Source organism: Enhydra lutris, unplaced genomic scaffold, assembly GCF_002288905.1.
Source record: "Enhydra lutris kenyoni isolate GAN:26980312 unplaced genomic scaffold, ASM228890v2 scaffoldscaffold31, whole genome shotgun sequence".
Classification (NCBI taxonomy): Eukaryota; Metazoa; Chordata; class Mammalia; order Carnivora; family Mustelidae; genus Enhydra; species Enhydra lutris.
In genome coordinates this window covers 10,708,611-10,730,611 of record NW_019154115.1, presented here as the reverse complement: position 1 = coordinate 10,730,611, position 22,001 = coordinate 10,708,611, and the positions used below count along the sequence as shown (strand labels likewise).

General features: G+C 35.4%; 1 protein-coding gene across 6 annotated transcripts in view; it reads right to left on the bottom strand.

The window, feature by feature from the left end:
* The window catches only part of LOC111153147 (transcription factor 12), a 385,322-nt gene that overhangs the window by 97,301 nt on the left and 266,020 nt on the right, over positions 1-22,001 (bottom strand). For all 6 annotated transcript variants that reach the window (XM_022511943.1, XM_022511945.1, XM_022511944.1 and 3 more), the window contains one exon: positions 18,868-18,932. In XM_022511943.1, the coding sequence (XP_022367651.1) occupies positions 18,868-18,932 (65 nt within the window). The remainder of the gene's footprint in view (positions 1-18,867; positions 18,933-22,001) is intronic.

Here is a 22,001-nt window from a genome sequence, read left to right as displayed (position 1 = left end):
ATGTACTATTAAATTAGTAAAACATGGTAATCTTAGCAGTTTAAATTTCCCAATCTTCTTTAATTATCAGTAGCAGAGGGAAATTTTATCATCTTAATATTTCATTTTCACTAATTTTTCTCTGAAATTTTCTCTCAAGTCCTGCATCAGCCAATGAAAAGGTATTGAGTGGGAAGGTATGGGGTACAGATCAATAATGGAAAAATTGGGGGGTATAAAAAGGAAAATTATGATGAAAACCATTAAAAACCACTTTAACATATCCAGTGTTCAAATAATTGCAAATATGCAATGAGAATGACTTTCTTTTAGGTTTTTATAGGTTTCCATTAAGAGAGTCCCTACTTCGAAATGCTATAAGGGATTTCTTGAAAGCAAACTTTTTCTGAGGTTAGCAAGCCAGCATACTCTAGGCCCATCTTCTTCCTAAGTGAGCAGTTTTCTGAATGTGTGAAGTTGGAAACTTCCTTGTTAAATATAGTCCTCTGAAAGTCTTCCTGCAAAGTTACAGTGTGCCTTTGAACCCTTTCTTTTATGAATAAAAAGGAGCCTGCTATGTGAGGTGCTAACCAACATTAGAAGAACAGGAGATAAAGAAATGTCATTTCTCTCCTGCTTTTGTGAAGTGGTATTATGTAGTCCTAAGATTTTCAGCAGAGTTCTGATACTTAGAAAGCACTCCTTTTCTTTTAATGCTAGCTTTCACATCTTGTAAATGACTACCACCCCTTCCCAACAATCACTTGCATTTTGAAGAATACAATTAAGACTAACATAAAACACCTTACAGCAGTAGGTATGTAGTTAGATAAGCAATACTTTTGAACGGAAATATTCCCTACGGGAACATCTAGAAGTTAAGCTTTTTATTTTGGGAGTTTTCAAATATAAACAAAAATAGGAAAAAAAAAATCCCAGTGTAATGAACCTTCCTATACCTCTCACCCAACTTTTTTTTAAAAAAAGATTTGAGAGAGCGCAAGAGAATGTGAGAGAGAGAGAGAGAGAGCGCGCGAGAGAGCGAGCGAGCTCAAGCACGGAGGGTGCGGGACTCAACCCCAGGACCCTGGGATGATGACCTGAGCTGAAGGCACTTTGCTTAACTGACTGAGCCACCCAGGCATCCACCTTTCACCCAGCTTTAGTAACTGCCAGCATTCTGCTGTTCCTGCTTCATTTATTCTGCCAACTCTCAGTTCTTGGTATGGCCCTCACAATTGACAACAATATCTTACAATCATGTAATGCCCAGTCTGACATGTAATGCCTGGGTGACAAAAGGTCACCTCTTCTGTCAATTATTTTCCTGAGATGGTGTCTAATCTCTAGCCATTATTTAATATACTCTTTTCTTCTAAAATAAGTTTCCAAAAGAATAAATTGACTTTTAAACAATGTTCCCAAAAAACACTGAGTACCACCGCAAGTATAATTAGCAAGTTTTATGGAGAGAACAGAAACAATGACGTTTTCCCCTGCCAAGTAACCTCTGCATCATCTTTCTTTGGCCTTTAACAGAAGCAGGAAATTATACTTGCCCACTGCCTGATACTTTAGATGAGACTTTCTTTCTACAAAGTAATTTATTTTACCTATGTTACAAACTTAGAAGCTCACTCTGCAGGTAGCTAGCTGATGGCTTACCCTGGTTATGTTTTCCTTCCTAGGTCACAGAATTCAGATTCAAAGATTTTCTGAATACCCACTGAATACCAGTAAGCACGGCTCCTTCACACACTACTTCATGAGTGAATCATCTTTTTGAGCTTCAACACTGATCCCTAGACACTTTTATGTCTTTTTAACACTCCTGACTCCCAACAATCCTCCCATCACCATCAATTAATCTATTGCCAAAAGATGCTGTACATACTGGAAACCACTTGACTCCTGCCAAATTTTAAGTCCAATATTCAACTTTGACATGACCTATTCTTACAACACCACTGCTCCTTTACTACTTATTGCACTTGTTCTTTTGTCTTGAGGTATTCAATATCAAGATTTTTCCCCCCAGTCCCAAAGTTTAATCACAGCTTCACTTCCTTCTTTTGGAAAACTAGCGCACAAAGTCTATTACTTTAACCGTTACCTCGTCACTACTTCGGTTCTTCTATCCTTAGCCATTTACCAGCTATGAAACATTGGATAAATTACATACTCTCCAAGGCTTCAGGTTCCTCAGTTGTCAAATGGAAAAACAGTAACAGCAACAGCAGCAACACTTCTGTCACATGCAAGGACCATATGAAATGTTTGTAAGGTCCTTAGCACACAAGGCCCGGCACTAGTAAACTATGATAGATGTTAGCTCTTATGTTTAGGCATACCTTGTTTTTTTTTCTTTTTTTAAAGATGTTATTTATTTATTTGACAGACAGAGATCACAAGTAGGCAGAGAGGCAGGCAGAGAGAGAGGAGGAAGCAAGCTCCCCGCCGAGCAGAGAGCTGGACGTGGGGCTCAATCCTAGGACCATGAGATCACAACCCGAGCTGAACGCAAAGGCTTTAACCCACTTAGCCACCCAGGCGCCCCTAGGCATACCTTGTTTTATTGCACTTTGCTGATACTGTACATTTTACAAATTGTAGGTTTGTGGCAACCTTCTGGCAAGAAAGTCCACAGGCACCATTTTTGCAAGAGCATTTGCTAACTTTGTGTCTCTGTGTCACATTTTGGTGATTTTTTTTTGAGAACTGAGAATTTTGGTAAAAATTCTTGCAATATTTCAAATTTCTTTATTATTACTATATTTGTTGTGGTGATCTGTGATCACTGATCTTTGATGTTACTATTGTAATTGCTTTGGGGCACCACAAACTGTGCCCATATGAGATGGTAAATTTATTTGATAAATGTTGTGTGTGTTCTAACTGCTCCACTGACCAGTCGTTCTCTGTCTCTATTCCTCTCCTTGAGCCTCCTGACTTCCCGAGACACAACAATATTCAAATTAGGCCAATTAATAACCCAACAGTGGCCTCTAAAAGTTCAGGTGAAAGGAGGAACCCCATGTCTCTCTCTTTAAATCAAAAGCTGGACATGATTAAGCTCAGTGAGGAGGGCATGTCAAATGTGGAGATAGAAGAAAGCTAATCCACTTGCACCAAACAGTTAACCAAGCCCATGAATACAAAGGAAAGGTTCTTGAAGGAAATTAAAAGTGCTATTCCAATGAATACGTGAATAGTAAGAAAGCCAAACAGCCTTAATGTTGATAGGGAGAAAGTTTTAGTGGTCTGGATAGAAGATCAAACTACTACAAACTACAACATTCCCTTAAGGCAAAGCCTAATCCAGAGCCAGGTCCTAATTCTCCTCAATCCTTTGAAGCTGAGAGAGTAGAGGAAGCTGCAGAAGAAAAGTATTAATTCAGAGAACCTGGTCCATAAAGTTTAAGGAAAGAAATCATTTCTGTAATATAAAAGTGCAAAGTGAAGCAGCAAGTGCTGATACAGAAGCAACAGCAAGTTATCCAGAAGATTTGCTAAGATAATTAATGAAGCTGGCTACACTCAGCAAGAGATTTTCAGTGTAAATGAAACAGCGTTCTATTAGAAGATGATGCCATCTAGGTCTTTCATAGCTGAGGAAGAGGTGTCAATGCCTGACTTCAAAGCTTCATAGGACAGACTGATTCTCTTGTCAGGGGCTAATAAAGCTGATGACTTTTAGTTAAAGCCACTGCTCATTAGCCATTATTAAAATCCTTGGGCCCTTAAGAATTATGCTGAATCTACTCTGCCTGTGCTCTATAAATATAACAACAAAGCTGGATGACAACGTATCTGTTTAGTTTACATGGTTTACTGAATACTTTGAGCCCACTGTTGAGACCTATTGCTTAGAAAAAAAAGAAGCCTGTCAAAATATTATTGCTCATGAACAGTGAACCTGGTCACTCAAGAGCTCTGATGGAGATGTACAATGAGATTAGTGTTGTTTTCATGCCTACTCACAAAGGATCCATTCTGCAGCCATGGATCAAAGAGTAATTTTGACTTTCAAATCTAGCCTAGTCATAAGGCTAGAGCTGCCATGGATAGCAATTCCTCTGATGGATCTGTGCAAATCAACTGAAAGACTTCTGGAAAGGATTCACCATCCTACGTGCTGTTAAGAACACTTGTGATTCACAGGAAGAGGTCAAATTATCAATATGAACAGGAGTTTGGAAGAAGTTGATTCTAACCCTAATGGATGACTTGGAGGAGTGGAGGAAGTAACTGCAGATGTGGTAGAAGCAGCAAGAGAACTGGAATTAAAGTGAAGATGCAGCTGAATTGCAGCAATCTTACGATAAAATTTTAACAGACAGGAATTGCTCCTTATGGATGAGCAAAGAAAGTGGTTTCTCGAGATGGAATCTACTTCTGATATGGATACTATGAAGAATAGTTGACATGACAAAGGATTTAGATATTAGAATAAACTTTGGTAAGAGGAGTGATCTCAATTTTAAAAGGTCTACTGTAGGGGCACCTGGGTGGCTCAGTCGTTAGGTGTTTGCCTTCAGCTCAGGTAGGGGTCTTGGGCTCCTGGGCTCCTGGGATCGAGCCCTACATTGGGTTCCCTTCCTGCTCAGTGGGAGGCCTGCTTCTCCTCTCCCACTCCCCCTGCTTCCGTTCCCTCTCTAGCGGTCTCTTTCACTGTCAATTAAAAAAAAATAAAGTGTTAAAATAAAAAGGTCTACTGTAGGTAAAACTGTTTATCAAACAGGATCATGTGGTACAGAGAAATTGTTTGTGAAAGAAAGAGGCCATTGATGTGGCAAACTTCATTGTTGTCTTATTTTAAGAAACTGTCACAGCCACCCCAATTTCAGCAACCACCACCCTGACTGGTAAGCAGACATTAACAGTGAGACAAGACCCTCCAAGAGCAAAAATATGATGGCTCACTTGAAAGCCTGGATGATAGCTAACATTTTTAAGCAATAAAGCATTTTTATTTTTTATTGTTTTTAATGATTACAAATTTTTATTTATTTTATGGAGGGGGGAGGGGCAGGGAGAGAGGGAGAAAGAGTCTCAAGCAGACTCCATGCTGAATGCAGAGCCCTATGTGAGACTCAATCCCATGACCCCAAGATCAAAACCTGAGCTGAAACCAAGAGTCTGATGCTCAACTGGCTTGGCTGTGCCACCCGGGTACCTGCAATAAAGTTTTTTTTTTTTTTTTGAAGATTTATTTATTTGTTTTGAGAGAGAGAAAGAGTGCAAGCGTGTGCATGAGAGAGAAAGCACATGCATGAGAAAGAGCAGGGCAAAAGGAGACAGAGAATCTCAAGCAGACTCCCCACAGTGTGCAGAGCCCAACATAGGGCTTGATTTGATGACCCATGAGATCATGACCAGAGCTGAAATCAAGAGTCAGATGGTTAACTGACTGAGCCCCACAGGTGCTCCTACAATAAAGTATTTTAAAATTAAGATATTTACATTGTTCTTTCAGATATAATGCTACTGCATACTATAACAGACTAAAGTATAGTGTAAACATAACTTTATAAATGCACTGGGAAAGCAAAAAAATTATCTGACTCACTTCATTGTGATACTCGCTTTATTGCAGTGATCTGGAGCTGAACCTGCTGAACTTCTGAGGTGTATTTGTATTTTCACTATTATTGTTAACCTATCCAGTCAAACATTTGCTATCTATGCTTCTACATTTAGTCTGCTGAGTACTACTGGAGTAACAATTAAGACATATATAAAACTATATAGGTTAGGTCAATAGTTTCTGGTCTCTAACCTGAGCTGAATCATCAACACCTCTTGGAAAGCCTTTTACTTGTCATGAGAGAGCCCACAGAATTCAAAGAATATTTTCAGGTATTTTATTTCAATAAAACAACATATGGTCTAATCTCTCTAATATAAAAATCTCAGTAAAGTGTATGTCTAGCCTATGCTTGAATACATTGAGAAGAAAGTCACTATCCACCAAAGCTGACTATTCCATCCTCTATATTATGAAAACATTCCTTCTTACATTAAGTTAAAATCTGGACTGCTAACGCCTACCCATCATCCAAAGTTTTAACCTTAAAAGTTATAGAGCTTTCAAATTATGCTTCAAATATTTGAAGATGCTTCTCATGAAAGTTTTCTTAAAAGTAGACAGCCCTCAGTCCTTCAATCACTTCCCATATGCTAGAGTTGCAAATTACTTTATCTGCAAGTTCTCCAAGTCAGTTTTAGTTTACTTAATCCTGTTTTGAAATGCATATGCTCAGAATGGTATACAGTATCAACTTCCTTATTCTAAATAATATGTTTCTAGTAATTCAGCCTAAAACTAAAGCCCTTACTATTAGGCTTGCTGTTATGAAGAAATATCCAAATTCTTCTTTAAAACAACTAGCTTTAATTAAACCTCTTGGGGAAATAGCAGGTCAATGCAGGATTGGCCACATATGAAAGCCACTGATTCTCTTGTCAGAAACACTACTTGTGTAGGAAAAGTTTGTGTTTTGATGGAAAATTATGCATTACGTGGAGTAGGGTTAGTTCTGTAACTATTCAACTCTATCTTTGCAGCAAGAAAGAAGCCATAGTCAATATGTAAATGAACGGGAATGGCTATGTTCTAATAAAACCATTTACCAAAAAAATGGGGGTGGGAACATTTGGCTGATAGCCATAAATTCGCCGACCCCTACTCCAGAACACAACTTTCTGGGTTTTATGGGAGCTATTTTACAACTCTGCAAATTGTAGGTAACTGATAGCAATGTAAAATAATTCTTATCTACAGACCCGTAAAAACATTCTTTTCAGTGAAGGGATGAACAATTATTCTCCACTCTTAATACCTCTACCACCCTGCTCCAAAGGAGAAAAAAAAAAAATTTGGCCTACATTTGAACATTAATTTCCATAATTTTAAAAATTTATTAAATGTTTGCTATTGAATTATAGTTGACATAATGTTTTAGTATAGTTTCAGGTATACAATAGGTTTACATAGTGATTTCACAATTCTATATATTACACAATGCTCACCATGATAAGTGTAGTTTTCATTTGTTACCATGTAACGTTATTACAATATTACTGACTGGAAGTATTCCCTATGTTGTACTTTTTATCTCCATGACATTTATTTTGTAACTGAAAGTTTGCATATCTTAATTTCCTTCACCTATTTCATTCACCCCCCCCACCTTTGGCAACTATCAGTTTGTTCTCTGTATTTATGAGTCTTTTTCTTCTTTTGTTGTTTTGTTTCTTTTTTAGTCATTTCCATAATTTTGATCTATGACTGTACCTGTTTTTGGATTCTCTTTTGAACTGGTTTAGACACAAATTTCTTCACTGATGAGATAAAATCTATATACATACTCAGTTTTTATCTGGAGGAGAGTCATGAATTTACATATTTTAATAAATCTATCTTTTAACACATGGAATGTGCTGTTGTTCTAGGATAACTAAGATCTGTCTAAACTACCCCTTATTCCACTGTTCATGCTCATGTTCTAGAGCAATTAGGCCATCTGAAATAGTTTCCTTGGGTCCAGTTTATAAATTCTCTTGTATATCTGGAACCAAAATTTAACTTTTCTAAGAAACACCTGTATTTTTTATTCTGCCATGTGTGCAACCTGTAACCCTTACAGGATAAAAGTCTTTGGGGTTAAGCATTCAAGCAACATTCTTACAATTCAAACACCTCACACCATTCCTCAAAACAAGTATTTCATTCAAACCAAACTAAAATGTTACTATTCCTAGAATACACACTCACTTTTTTATTCATTCAAAGTACATTCATTCAAAAGGTATTCATTGATACTTCAATTTGTCAGGCAAAAAGTAACTGATGAAAATACAAAAGCCATTGACCCTGCCCTCACAAAGCTCATAGTTTCGGTGGGAGAAAATTAAGGAAGCAGCTACAAAAGGTGTTGAAGATTATTACTTCTGTTTATATTGGTCATATGTTTTCTTTCCCTAAGATGTCTTCCTCTCTACTTGGTCAAATTTTACCCATTCTCCAAGATTTTAGAGTTGTACGCTTCCTTTGCAAAATCTTCTCTGTATCAAAAATCACATCAATTTCACTCTCAGTTTTCTTTTCCTCTTCTGAGTTCTAACTCACATCTGTGCCACTTTCTTGAGATTTACTACAAATTATCTTATCATTCTAATAAATTTTCTGTGTGTACAGAGCTAGTGTCCCCCATCTAGAATGTAAGCTTCTTGAGGACGGATGCTAAATCTTTTATTCTGTTGCCTGGTCCAGATCCTTATAATGGTAAAACAAGAAACTTCTTGTTGATTCCTTATCTCTTAATCAAGTCTTACAGTGTGTGAAGCCCTTTCCTTGTTATTTTTCTCCCACTAAGAAGCAGGAGAGAAAAGATGAAACATTTAAATTGTAAGTGAATTTGGTTTGCTTAAAATGGAAGTTGCAGTAGATTTTTTAAAAATTGGGAATGCAGTAATTATTAAGGGCATAACAGTTCTTAGATAATAAGGGATTCTTATTAAAAATAAAGAACACTAAAAACGCTAAAATCTGGCCAATAAAATGTTAAAATGCAATGAACACATTATGCTGTGGAATATGGATCTGTAATTAGTATTAGGTAATCTGTGCAAAACTCCCATTATTTGATTAAAGGAGTTTTGAAATAAAGTAAATCACTTAAGGAATTTATTTTAAATGTATAAAAATTTATAAAAAAAGACCTCAAACCAAACGAAATCTAAAGATGAAACAATTAGGATTACTAATACTTTAATACTTTAAAACACATTAAACGTTCTGTGTTAACTAATTTTATGAGTAAAAGCAGTGATAGGGTTCAGGATATAACACCTCCAAACATGGTACCTTGGCATATTGAATATTTTAAGATGAGGAGTTTGAGAAAGTGCCAGGAGCGAGAAGGTCATTCTAAGTGTCCCCTCCCAGGGCCTATTTCCGTAAAATAGGACATAATATCCTCAGGTGAGATATGCAATTCCTATGCCAGGAGGAAAGGAACATCCTATATCCAAAGACAAAGGGATGTCAAGAATCCTAAGAAACAGGCCTTATTAAATTTCCCCTAGTTTACTACAGTTACCTCATATTCCTTAATCTGTTCATATTCTTCCATGACTATCCACTCTTCATCAGACCTAGCATAAATATAACTAAGTCTGTGTCTTCGCCTTCATTTCCTTATGAAGACTCTCCTAAAACTTACATTAAATAAACCTGTATGCTTTTCTCTTGTTAATCGGTCTTTGTCAGTCTGCTTTTCAGACCCAGAGAGGAACCTTAAGGGGTTAAGGGAAACTTTTCTCCCCTATGGGCAGTAAGATTTTCTCATGTTCTTATGGATGTCTTAGGCTAGGTAATTATTCCACAGGCCTCATCCTTTAGGGGTTTCTCTAAATATACTGTCAGAAATCACCTCATCAATCAACACAGTTAAACTCCAGAACTATTTGTTCTTACTGGCTAAGGTAAATAGTCCTCCTTAGGAAAGCAGCCTTATGGCGAGGAGGGGGAGGCAGGAGAAAGAAAAAGAGAAACAGCCACACCACAAGAATCTTTTACTAAGCAACTTGTAGTCCTAAAAATGATTCTGTTCTTGAAATTACCATGGAATTATACAAATCCAGAAGGGACTGGTAATTTGTTCATCCACTGCACTTAAACTTCCTGCCATGAAGAGAAAACCCACAGAAGCGCTGGGTAACCTTATTATATACTTGTAGATTTCTTTCTATATCCTGGATACTAGTTCTTCGTCAGATAGATTTTGCAAGTATTGACTCCTAGATGTGGCTGTCAACTCATTTTTTTTTTTTTTAATTTGAGGCCTTTTTATAAGCTTTTAATTTTGATTAAGCCTAATTTATCATTTTTTTCTTTCGTGGTTTTTAAATTTTTGTATCCAGTGTAAGAAAGCTTTGCTTACTTACTCCCAAATTGAGGAGATAATTCTCATGTTTTCTTCTTAAAACTTTGTAGTTGTAGCTTTTACATTTAGGTCTCAGATCCATCTTGAATAATTTTTGTTTAGTGTGAGAGGACTGACAATCATATCTGCCCACATGAATATCTATTTGTATTACATCTTTTATGAAAGCAAAAACAAAAACATCCTTTCCTTTCTCCAGTGGACTACTTTGGCTGAAAATCAAATTAACTACATAAAGCATTGGTGTACTTCTGGGCTGTATTCTGTTCCAGTGTTCTATTTCTCAATCAGGCCAGTACTATGCTGCTTAAGTACCACAACTGTGTATCAGGTGTTAAAGTCAGGTAGAATACATTCTCTAGCAGTGCTCTTCGCTCTTCACTCTTCATTTTTTAAAAACTAAGCTATTACTTACATACAATAAAATGTTCAGATCTTAAGTGAACTACTCCATCAGTTTTGATGAATGCATATCAAGACAGACATTTCTATTACTTCAGCAATGGGGTCCCTTTATAGAAGAACCCTCCTATTGGCAACCACTGATTTGATTTTTATCAACACAGGATAGCTCTGCCTATTACAGACGTTCATATTAGTGGAGCCATACAGTATTTTTGAGATGTGGCCTGTTTTTAGCACAGCATTACCGAGATCATTAGATCATTCCATTTTATTGCTGAATGACACTTAGTGTATGAACATGATACAGTTCATTTATCCATTATCCTCTTGATGAACATCTGTGTTTCCAGTTTTAGGCAAAAGTGAGTAAAACTGTTACAAACATTTTTGAGAAAAAAGCTTTTTGTGAACAATATTTCACTTGGATAAATACCTGGAAGTAAACTGCTGAGTCATGGGGCTGATACATGTTTAACTTTATAAGAAACTGCCAGTTTTCTAAAGTCATACCATTTTACAGTCCCACCAACAATGCATCATCTTTTTGATTTTAGCTATTCTGGGTAGTTGTATACTGGTTTTAATTTTCATGTGTCTAACAGCTAATAACGTGGAACCTGTAACGTGCTGATTACCCATTTGTATTTTTCTTTTTTTTTTTTAAGATTCTGTTTATTTTTGAGAGTGAGAGAGTGAGTGGGAAGGAGAGGGAGATCAAATCTGAAGCAGGTTCTGTGCTGAGCACAGAACCTGCAGGGAGCATGATCCCACAAGGGTGAGATCATGACCTGAGCCAAAATCAAGGCTCACCCATTTGCATATTTTACGTGAAGTGTCTCTTCAAGTGTTTTGCCTATTCATTTATTTACTTTTAAAGCTGGGTCCACACCCAATGTGGAGCCCAATGCAGCACCTAAACTCATGACCCTGAGATCAATACCTGAACTGTAATCAAGAGTCAGATGTTTAAATGACTGAGCGAACCAGGTGCCCTGTGTTTTGCCTATTTAAAGGAAGCGGGGTTGCTTGTTTTTTATTATTGAGTTGTCAGGGATCATTTTATCTGTCAGATATATGGGTTGCAAATACCTTCTCTCAATCTGTGGCTTCTCTTTTCATTTCCACAAATTTTTAATTTTTGAAAAAAGATTTTATTTATTTATTTCAGAGAGGGAGAGAGAGGGCCCGGGATTCTGGAATCACGACCTGAGCTGAAGGTAAGACACTTAACAGACTGAGCCACCCAGGTGCCCCTTTACTATCAATTAAGTTCAATTTATCAGTTTTTCTTTCATGTTTGATACTTTTATTATGTGTTCCCTATGAAATTTTGTTTACCTGTATGTGGCAAAGATACTCATCTATTTTTTTCCCAGCAGCTTTATTACTTTAGCTTTCATATTTAAGTCCATTATCTATCTCAAATTTGTTTGTGTATGGTATAAGGTAAGGCTTTAAGTTCTTTCCTTTCTTTCCATACCGATAATTCAGTTGTTCAGCACTGTACATTAGAGATTTTTTTTTTCCTCACTGAGTTGCTAGGGTGCTCTTATCAAATATCATTTAGCATAAAGGTGTGGGTCCTTTTCTGGATTCTATTCTGTTCATGATCTGTCAGTCTTTATACTATACCATCTTGATTAGTATTGCTTTATACTAAGTCTTGAAATCAGGTATAAAGCAAGTCCTTTCTCCTTTCTTTCTGGATTGTTTTGGCACTTCTTAATCCTATGCCTTTTCCAATTAACTTTTATTTTTGTGTTAATTAACTTTCCCCCAGAATTTTTATTTAAATTTTAGTTAGTTAACACATAGGGCAATATTGGCTTTAGGAGTATAATTCAGTGGTTCATACAACACCCCGTGCTCATCATAACAAGTGCCCTCCTTAATACCCACTACCCATCTAACCCATCCCCTCCCTCCCTCCCTCCATTACCCCTCAGTTTGTTCTTTATCATTAAAAGTCTCTTATGGTTGGTTTTCCTCTCTTGATTTTTACTCCCCTTGCCATATGTTCATGTTTTCTTTCTTGAATTCCACAAATAAGTAAAATCATATGCTATTTGTCTTTCTCTGACTGACATATTTCACTTAGCATAATACACTCCAGCTCCATCCATGGCACTGCAATGACAAGATTTCCTTCTTTTTGATGACTGAATAATATTCCACTGTTTATATAAATCTTCTTTATTCATTCATCAGTAAGGACATTTGGGCTCTCTCCATAGTTTGGCTATTGTTTATAATGCTGCTATAAACATTAGGGTATGTACACCCCTTTTAATCTGTATTTGTATTCTTTGGGTAAATACCTAGAAGTATAATTGCTGGATCATAGGGCAGTTCTGTTTTTAACTTTTTGAGGAAACTTCATATTGTTCCCCAGAGTGGCTGCACTGGTTGCATTCCCACCAACAGTTTAAGAGGGTTCCCCTTTCTCTGCATCCTCGCTAACACCTGTTGTTTCTTATGTTAATTTTAGCCATTCTGACAGGTGTGAGGTGGTATTCTTATCATGGTTTTGATTTGTATTTGTATTTCACTGATGATGAGTGATGTTGAACATCTTTTCATGTGCCTGTTAGCACATAATAATCTTGTCAATGTCTAAAAAAAAGTCTGCTAGAATCCTGATTGGGACTACATTAAATCTATAGCCTAATGGAACTGACATCTAAATGATACTGAGTTTTCCAATTCATATCTATTTATTTATATCTATTTATATATCTATTTATTTAGATCCTCTTTGGTTTCTCCCAGCAATATTATACAGTTTTCACCGTTGAAGTCTTACAATCTTTTGCTAAATGTATACCTCAGTATTTTATGCTTTCTGATGTAACTACAAATAGTACTTTTTTGTTAATTTCATTTTCTAATTGTTCATTGCTGGACTTTATATCCTGTGAAAAAGTTAAAGGTTTATCAGTTCTGAAAGTTTTCATGATGATTCATTCAGATTTCCCAGGTACACAAACATGTCATCTGCAAATTCAGCTTAATTTATTCCTTTTTCAATTGTGTCTTTTTTTTCCCCTCGCACATACAGTTCAAGTAATAAGAATGGAAATTCTTATCTGGTTCCTAATATGGGGGGCATTTAGTTTTGCACCATTAAATATGCTGTTAGTTATAGATCTTTCATTTATGTCTTTTATCAAACTGAGGAAGCTGCTTTGTATGGTTAGTTTGTTGTGAGGTTTTATCATGAATATTTCATTTTTGTTGTATATCTTTTCTACATCTACGGAAATGATCACATTGTATTTCTCCTCACTTCTGTTAATGTGTCGAACTAAACTGACTGATTTTCAAATGTTCAGCCAAACTTATGTGTGCGATTTTATTGCTCATTTCATAAAATGACCTGTAAAGTGTTTTCTCCTTCTCTATTTTCTAAAATAGTTTGTATAAGATTGGTATTTTTTCCCCTGAACATTTAAAAAAATTCACCAATGAAACCATGACCCTCAAGCATTTTTTATGGGTTTTCTCTCACAATTTTTTGTCCCCCAACATTTCTTTCTTATTTTACTTTAATTCCAGTATAGTTAACACACAGTGTTATATTAATTTCAGGTGTACAATATAGTGATTCAATAATTCCATACATGACCTGGTGCTCATCACTCTTTGTAAAGAATTTTTGAAGTGAATTTATTTTCACTAATAGATGCACAGCAATTCAGACTTTGTTTTATCTTGTCCCTTTGGCAAGTATTCCTCAAGAAATTTATTTCACCTAAGTTTTCAAACTTATTCCCAATATCTTTTTTTTCAACTAAGTTTTTTTTTTTTTTTAACATTTTATTTATTTGACAGAGAGAAATCACAAGTAGGTAGAGAGGCAGGCAGAGAGAGAGGGGAAGCAGGCTCTCCGCTGAGCAGAGAGCCTGATGCGGGGCTCGATCCCAGGATCCTGAGATCATGACCTGGGCTAAAGGCAGAGGCTTAACCCACTGAGCCACCCAGGCACCCCTTAATTTTTTTTTAAAGATTTTATTTAGAAAGAGACACACAGAGAGAGGAAACATAAGCAGGGGGGAGGGACAGGGAGAAGCAGGCTCCCCGCTGAGCAGAGAACCCAATGTGGGGCTCAATCCCATGACCATGGGATCATGACCTGAGCCGAAGGAAGACGGTTAATGACTGAGCCACCCAGGCAGCCCTAGTAGTTATTAATTTTATGGATCTTTTAAAACAACCAAATTCTGGTTTTGTTGCTTTTCTATTAATTCTGTAATATGACACTGATTCCTGCTCTTATCTGTATGATTTCCACCCTTCTATTTATTTTGTGCTTCACTTTCTAGCTTCTTAGGGCAGAACCTCAGGCTATATAATTCAGATCTTTTTTTTTTTTTTTTTTAATACAAGCACTTAAAGCTATACCTTTTCTTCTAGGCACTGTTTTAGCTGCACCAACAGATTTTGCTATATCATATTTCACTATAATTCAGTTAGAGATAGTTTCTAAATTCCCTTCTAATTTTTTAAAACCACAGATTATTTATATATGGGTTGTTTATTTTTCAAATATTTGGTGTTTTCTTAAGTATCTTCTAACTTCTAATTTAGTTTTCTTCTGGTCACACAATATGCTGTAGGATTTAAAATCTTTTCAATTTATTGACACCAGTTTTATGGATTAGCACATGATTCAATCCTGCTGAATAGAACATATACCCTCAAAATGAATGTATATTCTTCATTTGTTGGGAACAGTTTTGTAAATATTAATAAGGTCAAGGTAGTTGATAGTAAATGAACTATGTTTTTTGTCTAGTTATTTTGTCAATTGCTAAGAGATATTCAAACATTTAACTATAGTTTTGTATTTACTTCTCTCTTAATTGTCAATATTTGCTTCATTTATTTTAAAGCTCTTAGGTTACTTAAAGTTATTATCATTATGTATCATTTGTTATATCTTCCTGATATATTGACGCTTTTATAATTTTCTCATTATCAAATGTCTGTATATAGTGAGACTGGTTATAATGGGAAAAGAGGATGATTAATAAGCAAATGGTGGGTAAATTTCCAAATAACTAAGTGCTACCTGAATTTAAAGTTGTCATTTCCTAAAGCATATAATACCTAAATGCTGATGAAACTTAAATCTCTTCGAAAAAAAAAAAAAAAACAAGACCCTGTCTCTTCCGGGTTTGAACACTTGGGAGAAAAACTAACATAAACTACTTGAATACATACTTCTTTTACAGGTATCAGTGAAAAACTTGTAATGATAAAAGGATTTTTCACATCATTGTGCAGTATTATACCTATAGTTAATAATGATGTTGGCTTCTATGTTCTGTGTTGAGTCAATTAAAAAAATTTGATTGCAGAATGATCTATCAGTGTTTCCAGTAATACCACTACACCAGTTTCCTTTTAATGGCTCATCAGTTATGGGATTGCCATGAAAGTAATATGAGGAGACTCATTTAGCAACATATTATTACATCATCTTAACATGAAGTAAGGCCCATCAGGCATTATTAAATTAGAATGAATTTTGTAGAATGTCAGCAGCATTTTATGTACATTAATAGGAGAGTTAATGTTCCTTTGGGAATTACGTTGAAGAGAAATGGTTTCAAAGTGGTGTTTGGATAGAATTTTGCAGTCACTGTTTACATTTCCTTCTATTATCATTGTGTGGTTAAGATTTTTATGTCACTTGTGAACACGTAAGACAAAATGGCAGCCAATTTGTTGTTTTAGTGTATTGTTTTCTCTGACCCCTGATAACAAATACTGTTTGGAATACAGGTTTTTCTTTGAATAGGAGTTATACGTCTTTTTTAACTCTTGAATATCCTGAGTTTACTCTTTAGGCCTCAAATCAGCTGGTGCCATCCATTATTTTGTCTAGCAACTGCAGCATAGTGAGAGCTAAGTAACAATAATAAATAGCAAGGCCATTGTTCCTTTCACAGTGAGGAATTCTTTTACTTGTTTTAAGAGCCTTCCTATCTTCACTGATGCCATCTGTCTTTGTTGCCATAAAACCTCTCCTCTGTGCTCAATTGTGGGCTTCCTCTTCGGGGCTCATGCACTGGTTCTGTGAATACTTTACAAATAAATCTTTCCCTCATTTGAATACCTTTACATTTCTTGCAATAACAATACTGTTATTTTACATTTCATACATCCCGGTAACATCGTTTCTCTTTTCCACAGGCCTACCTGATCTCTCCAAAATATTATAAACAACTGTTGAACAGTGATCTTATGGTTTCTTCCTTTTTTATACTCTGTAGATGCTTATATTTGGCATATACAGGAGAACTGGGTTTCTCAAAGCATAATCCCCAACACATGTGAATTAGCATCACCTGGGGCACTTGTTTAAAATATAAATTCCCAGGTCCCTCCTCATCCAAACAAATTAAAGTGAAAGGGTAGTAAGGGGACAGACCTGGAACCTGATACTGTTATGCTGCAGTATAGTTATATCATAGTTAAAAGTATCAACCCTGTGTTTAGAAAGTTTACCACTTGCTAGATGCATGCCCTTGAGCAAATTACTTAATACCTCTGGAGAGCATCCATTTCCAATCTGAAAAATGGGTATTGTTAAAGGGATTAAATGTGATCATGTTTAATTCAAAGCCTGGCTCAGTTCTCAGTAAATGGGTGCAATTGTTATTATAGTGCTATGTACCTAGGTTTAAAAAAAAATGTTTTCTGATATGAGAATTAAAACTAGTATTGTACATCTCAAATTAATATAACACTGTATGTTAATTATACTGGATTTAAAAAAACAAAAATCCCGAGAAGAAAGGAATTAAATCTGGTATAAACACATATTAATCTTTGGAAAAACTGTTGAGATTTGTCTTCTCAAAACTTGAGAATTATATAAATAGAGCTTACCACTAATCCTAACTAAATAGCAATACTTTTGCCAAGGGAGTATAAAAAATGTTAAGTGGAAACTCATTAATATAAGCATTAGCTGATATATTAGATGCAGCTGTATTTTCTAAGAGCTTACAACCGTTTCCCCCTCAAATTTAGCAATAGTATTAACATTAGAACAGTGGCTCTCAAATCTTTTGGTCTCTTAAAAATAATATTAAGGATTCAAAATGGCTTCTATGAGGTTTATCGCAGGAATGCAAGGATGATTTAACATACCAAAAAAAAAAATCACTGCAAGTTACCCTATTATAATACCACTACTGGGCACTGTTTCAACTCATCCTCTGCTCCAGCATTTATCCATGTGCGCTCTTACATGCATGCACTGTCCACGTACAACACTTCCCAATCTATGTACAGAGGATGGAGCAAATAAAGGAGGAAAGAACCACCAGAGTTGTGAGTTACTGGCCTGTGATGGGGTTGTGCCAAGGATATTCTCTCATTTCCTAAAGCCAAGTGAGAACTCCAAGAGATTCAATACAGGACACTTCATGGAATAACAATAATGACCTTTGCTGATGAAACTGTGAATGTAATGACTTGAACCAACAATACAAAAAACATTCCCCAAAACACAAAACAGCTTTTGTTTTGTAGGTTATATGAATGGAAAAAAAATTAAATGGATTTATTTTGTAAAATGCTTCCACAAGTACATGGAATTTAACCTTCATTATATATAACTTTATAGGTCTTCATAGACCTTTAAAGGATGAAACAAAACTGCTAATTCTATTTTTCAAATGAGAAAATCAATGCAGAGATGGGATTGGAGGTTAAATGGCTTGTCTTAGGACCATTGGCCAGTAACTTGTAAAGATGGGATCTGAACCTAGGACTTCTGTGATTGGCACAATTAGAGGATATATATTAAATGTAGTAGTACTATTAGAATGAGAATTAAAATTGACTGACATGACCACGTCTAAAATTAGGGCAGACCTCATGAAAAGCATATAGACAGCAGAAAACAAATTTCATATATTCTGCCCTCCTATTCTTTTTGGCTTGGTTCTGACGGGAATCTAGAGGTGAACTGAGTGTTCAGGATTCTCTCTAAAGATATGGGGATATAAGCAGAGAAGATGGCCATCAGTAAAAATACAACATGCTAAGGAATATGGAAAAACTGAAACAACGTTTCCAAGTCAAAGAGACTTTTGAAAGCCTAAAGAATGGGTTAGGGTGTAGGACTGAAATGAAAACACTTAGAACATTAGTAAGTTTAACATTACAGGATAGTAAAGCTACACAGAGCAATCGTATGTTCTTCATGTAATATATTAGCAGCTCTGTTCTTCTCATGAGGAAATATGCAAAAATCATTTTCAGAAATGATATAAGAATTTTGGAAAGGGACAGGAAGGTAATTGTTGCTTCTACAGAAAGACAATGGTGAATTGGGGAAGAGAAATCATTTTAAACAGAGGGAAAAGAAAATATCTTTAGTTACTAAAATCTTACCATATTTAGTTACACATTAAAGGCACAGATAATGCTGAAATTGGATAAATTCCTACCTCTTTTATCAAAGCTTTTATTTATGTATTAAAAATGACCTCAATTTTGTATTTATTAAACTCACCTGACAGCCTGGTAATCCGGTGTCTCTGCTGTACAGGGAAAATGAGCCTCTCTCTGACGTTTTTCCTATAAAACAAAGAAAGTAACTGTATACAAAAGTCCTCATTTATTGACCATCAATTCAACCACTAGACCATTCTTAGTAATTATATTGTGATTTGGAAGTACAGAGAACAAATTAGAAACAAGAAGATAAAATCCAATAATTAAAATTTTAAAAACTTACTATCATTCTAGTCAGTTTAACAAATCCTGACACTTTCACTGAATAGCATGTATTTTATTAAATACTTTCCGCTGAAACACTGAAAAAATATTCAAAAGAATGGAAAAGAATAGACATCTATATAGTCAACAGTACGATCTACTCTGTAGGGAGAATATTTTCCCTTATTTGCTTCAGACTGAAGATATCTCCTTCTCCTCTCCTCTCTCTCTCAGAAATTAAAAGTACAGATACAGCTCAATTCTCACCCCAGACCTCAGGATAACCATTAGCGAAAGGTTAGTATATATGATTCCCATGTTTATTTGGGAAACTTTTAATATATATTTGTGTACCCAAACAATATACATTACTGTTTGTGTTTAATACATTTAAACAGATGGGATTATATAGTAATCCACCCCTTTTGAAATGTGATTTCCATGTAATATGCTTCTAAGATACATGTTGATAATATGCACCTAGCTCATTCATATTTACTGCTATAAAATGTCCCGTTATACGAAAAAACCCACAGTTTCTCTATTCCCTTCCCAAGAAATAGATGGCTCCTAGTTTTTTTGTTATCAGGAAGAATGGTAAAACATGTATCCTCGCACATGTATTATACATACACATAAGACTTTCTCAAGAAAAGACACAGAGAAGTGGAACTACTGGATTAAAGGATGCACACTTTCAACTTTCTAAGTATTGCCTTACTATTCTCTGAAGTCATCATGTCAATTTACATTCCCAGAAATGTGTAAGAATTCCTTTTGGGACTGTATCTGCAGTTTCAAAATTGGATGGTTAAATGTCAGAAACGGTATGGGCCAGTTCTGGAGGGAGAGTAGATGTCCCACAGTGCTGATACCAACAGCAGTTCTTGCTTACTGGCTTTTCAACATATTGTTCAGTAAATTTACAAATATCATATTGATTTTAACTGAACAGTCTCTAACAGACATGTTGCTCAAAAAGATTTCTGTAAACATCACAGTTTGATGTTAATAACAAAGATGGAGACACAGATAAACAATGACAATGGCAGAGCTAATTCTTTTTCTCCATTCTGAGGTTAAAAACAGTAAAAATATCATTAAATCTGACAAGTTATCTAAAATGTTTAAAATTATTGAGGCTATATGAACTTCCCCCCACACTTGTATATTACACATTGAGATATTAGGCTTATAATTATATAAAAATGTATAGTTTATTGATTTTTAAAACTCCCCATATAAATGGGATGCTCAAAATTATCTACTGATACAGTGCATAAAATTTAAAAAAACTTGGGAGAATCAGGAACTAATATTTGATTATTTTCATTGACATCTACATGCCACAGTGGCCAATTGATATAAAATCTTGCTGCTCTAAATTTGGCACGTAGTGACTCCTTAGATATACAAAATAATCCTTGTAATATCAAAGCTAGTTATTAGAAAATACTGTAATAATTCAAGGTATAATTTCAGAGCCCATTAGGACGTTGTAGCACATGTCTTAAAAAGCACTTACTGGCTATTAGTGATGAAGCACATATTTCAGGGGAAGTAATGCCAAACATAAAAATGCAGATTAATGAGAAAAGGTTAATTAATGTGGTCTATTTGTCTCACCATAAAGCAGTATGTTCTACATAAAGAGCTTTAATTTGCAACATATACATATAGAATAAAAAGCAAAAACCCTAACTCTCAGAGGATATATATCTTTCAAGTAAGACTGCTTGTAAGAGTCAAGATGATCTATGGGGATTTTGGACTCAACCCTTCTCTTGGAGCTATTCCTGTGCCTCAACAAAAGGGATCAGAAATCCTGCTGAACCAAGATGATGGCAGAGACTGAAGGGAAATGCCAAATTAGAAGGATTGGCAGACAAATTACTAAGGGAAAATAAAGAACAGCACACATTTATGGTTTGAAGGTATTACTTTATTCATCAAATAAATAAATTTATGAGATATCAAAAATCATTTCCAGTACATATCTGTTTTTGTTTTTTTTTTAAACTAGGAGCCCAGGGCAGGTTTGAACTCATGACCCTGAGATCAAGATCTGACCTGAGACCAAAAGTTGGATGCTTAACTGAGTCACCCAGGTGCCCTTAACGTGTCTTCAATTTTAAGAAAATATATTAACTATATTAACATTCTAAACAAACACCATAGGGTTAAAAAAAGACTATATTGGTTTTTCATCACAATATACCATGAACTTACTATTGGCTGAAATACTTAGGCCCTTTCTATCTTGCAAATTCCTCTTCCTGAAACATTAAACAACTAATGAAGACTTAAACAACAAGTTACGGTCTGTTTTATTTTCACTCAACTGTACCAGAGTGAGAAACATTTCTTCTTTCAATTGTTCACGCAGAAAAGGGAACAAAGTAAGAAATCAATATTAGCTCTCTTTTTAATAAAGTACAGCTTTCAAATACAATTTTAATTATCTGTATGGACACTACTTGTTATTTAAGAAAACATAAGTTTTGGGGCACCTGGGTGAATCAGTGGGTTAAGCCTCTGCCTTCGGCTCAGGTCATGATCTCAGGGTCCTGGGATCGAGCCCCGCATTGGGCTCTCTGCTCAGCAGGGAGCCTGCTTCCCCCTCTCTCTCTGTCTGCCTCTCTGCCTACTTGTGATCTCCCTCTCTCTATATCAAATGAATAAAATTAAAAAAAAAAAAAAAGAAAACATAAGTTTTTAAATATACTTTCCTGTGCCTATTAAAATTCCTAAACTTCTTCCTTTCACAAGGATATTCAAACAGAGAAAACAAAAACTAATTTAACATAAGTTAAAAACATTACAGAGAAAGTTTCTTCTGAAATGGAAAGTTGATAGCTTGTTTTTAAAATGATACTTAACCTATTCAAATTAGATTTTGAAATGTGAATACATTTTCATTTCACCTTT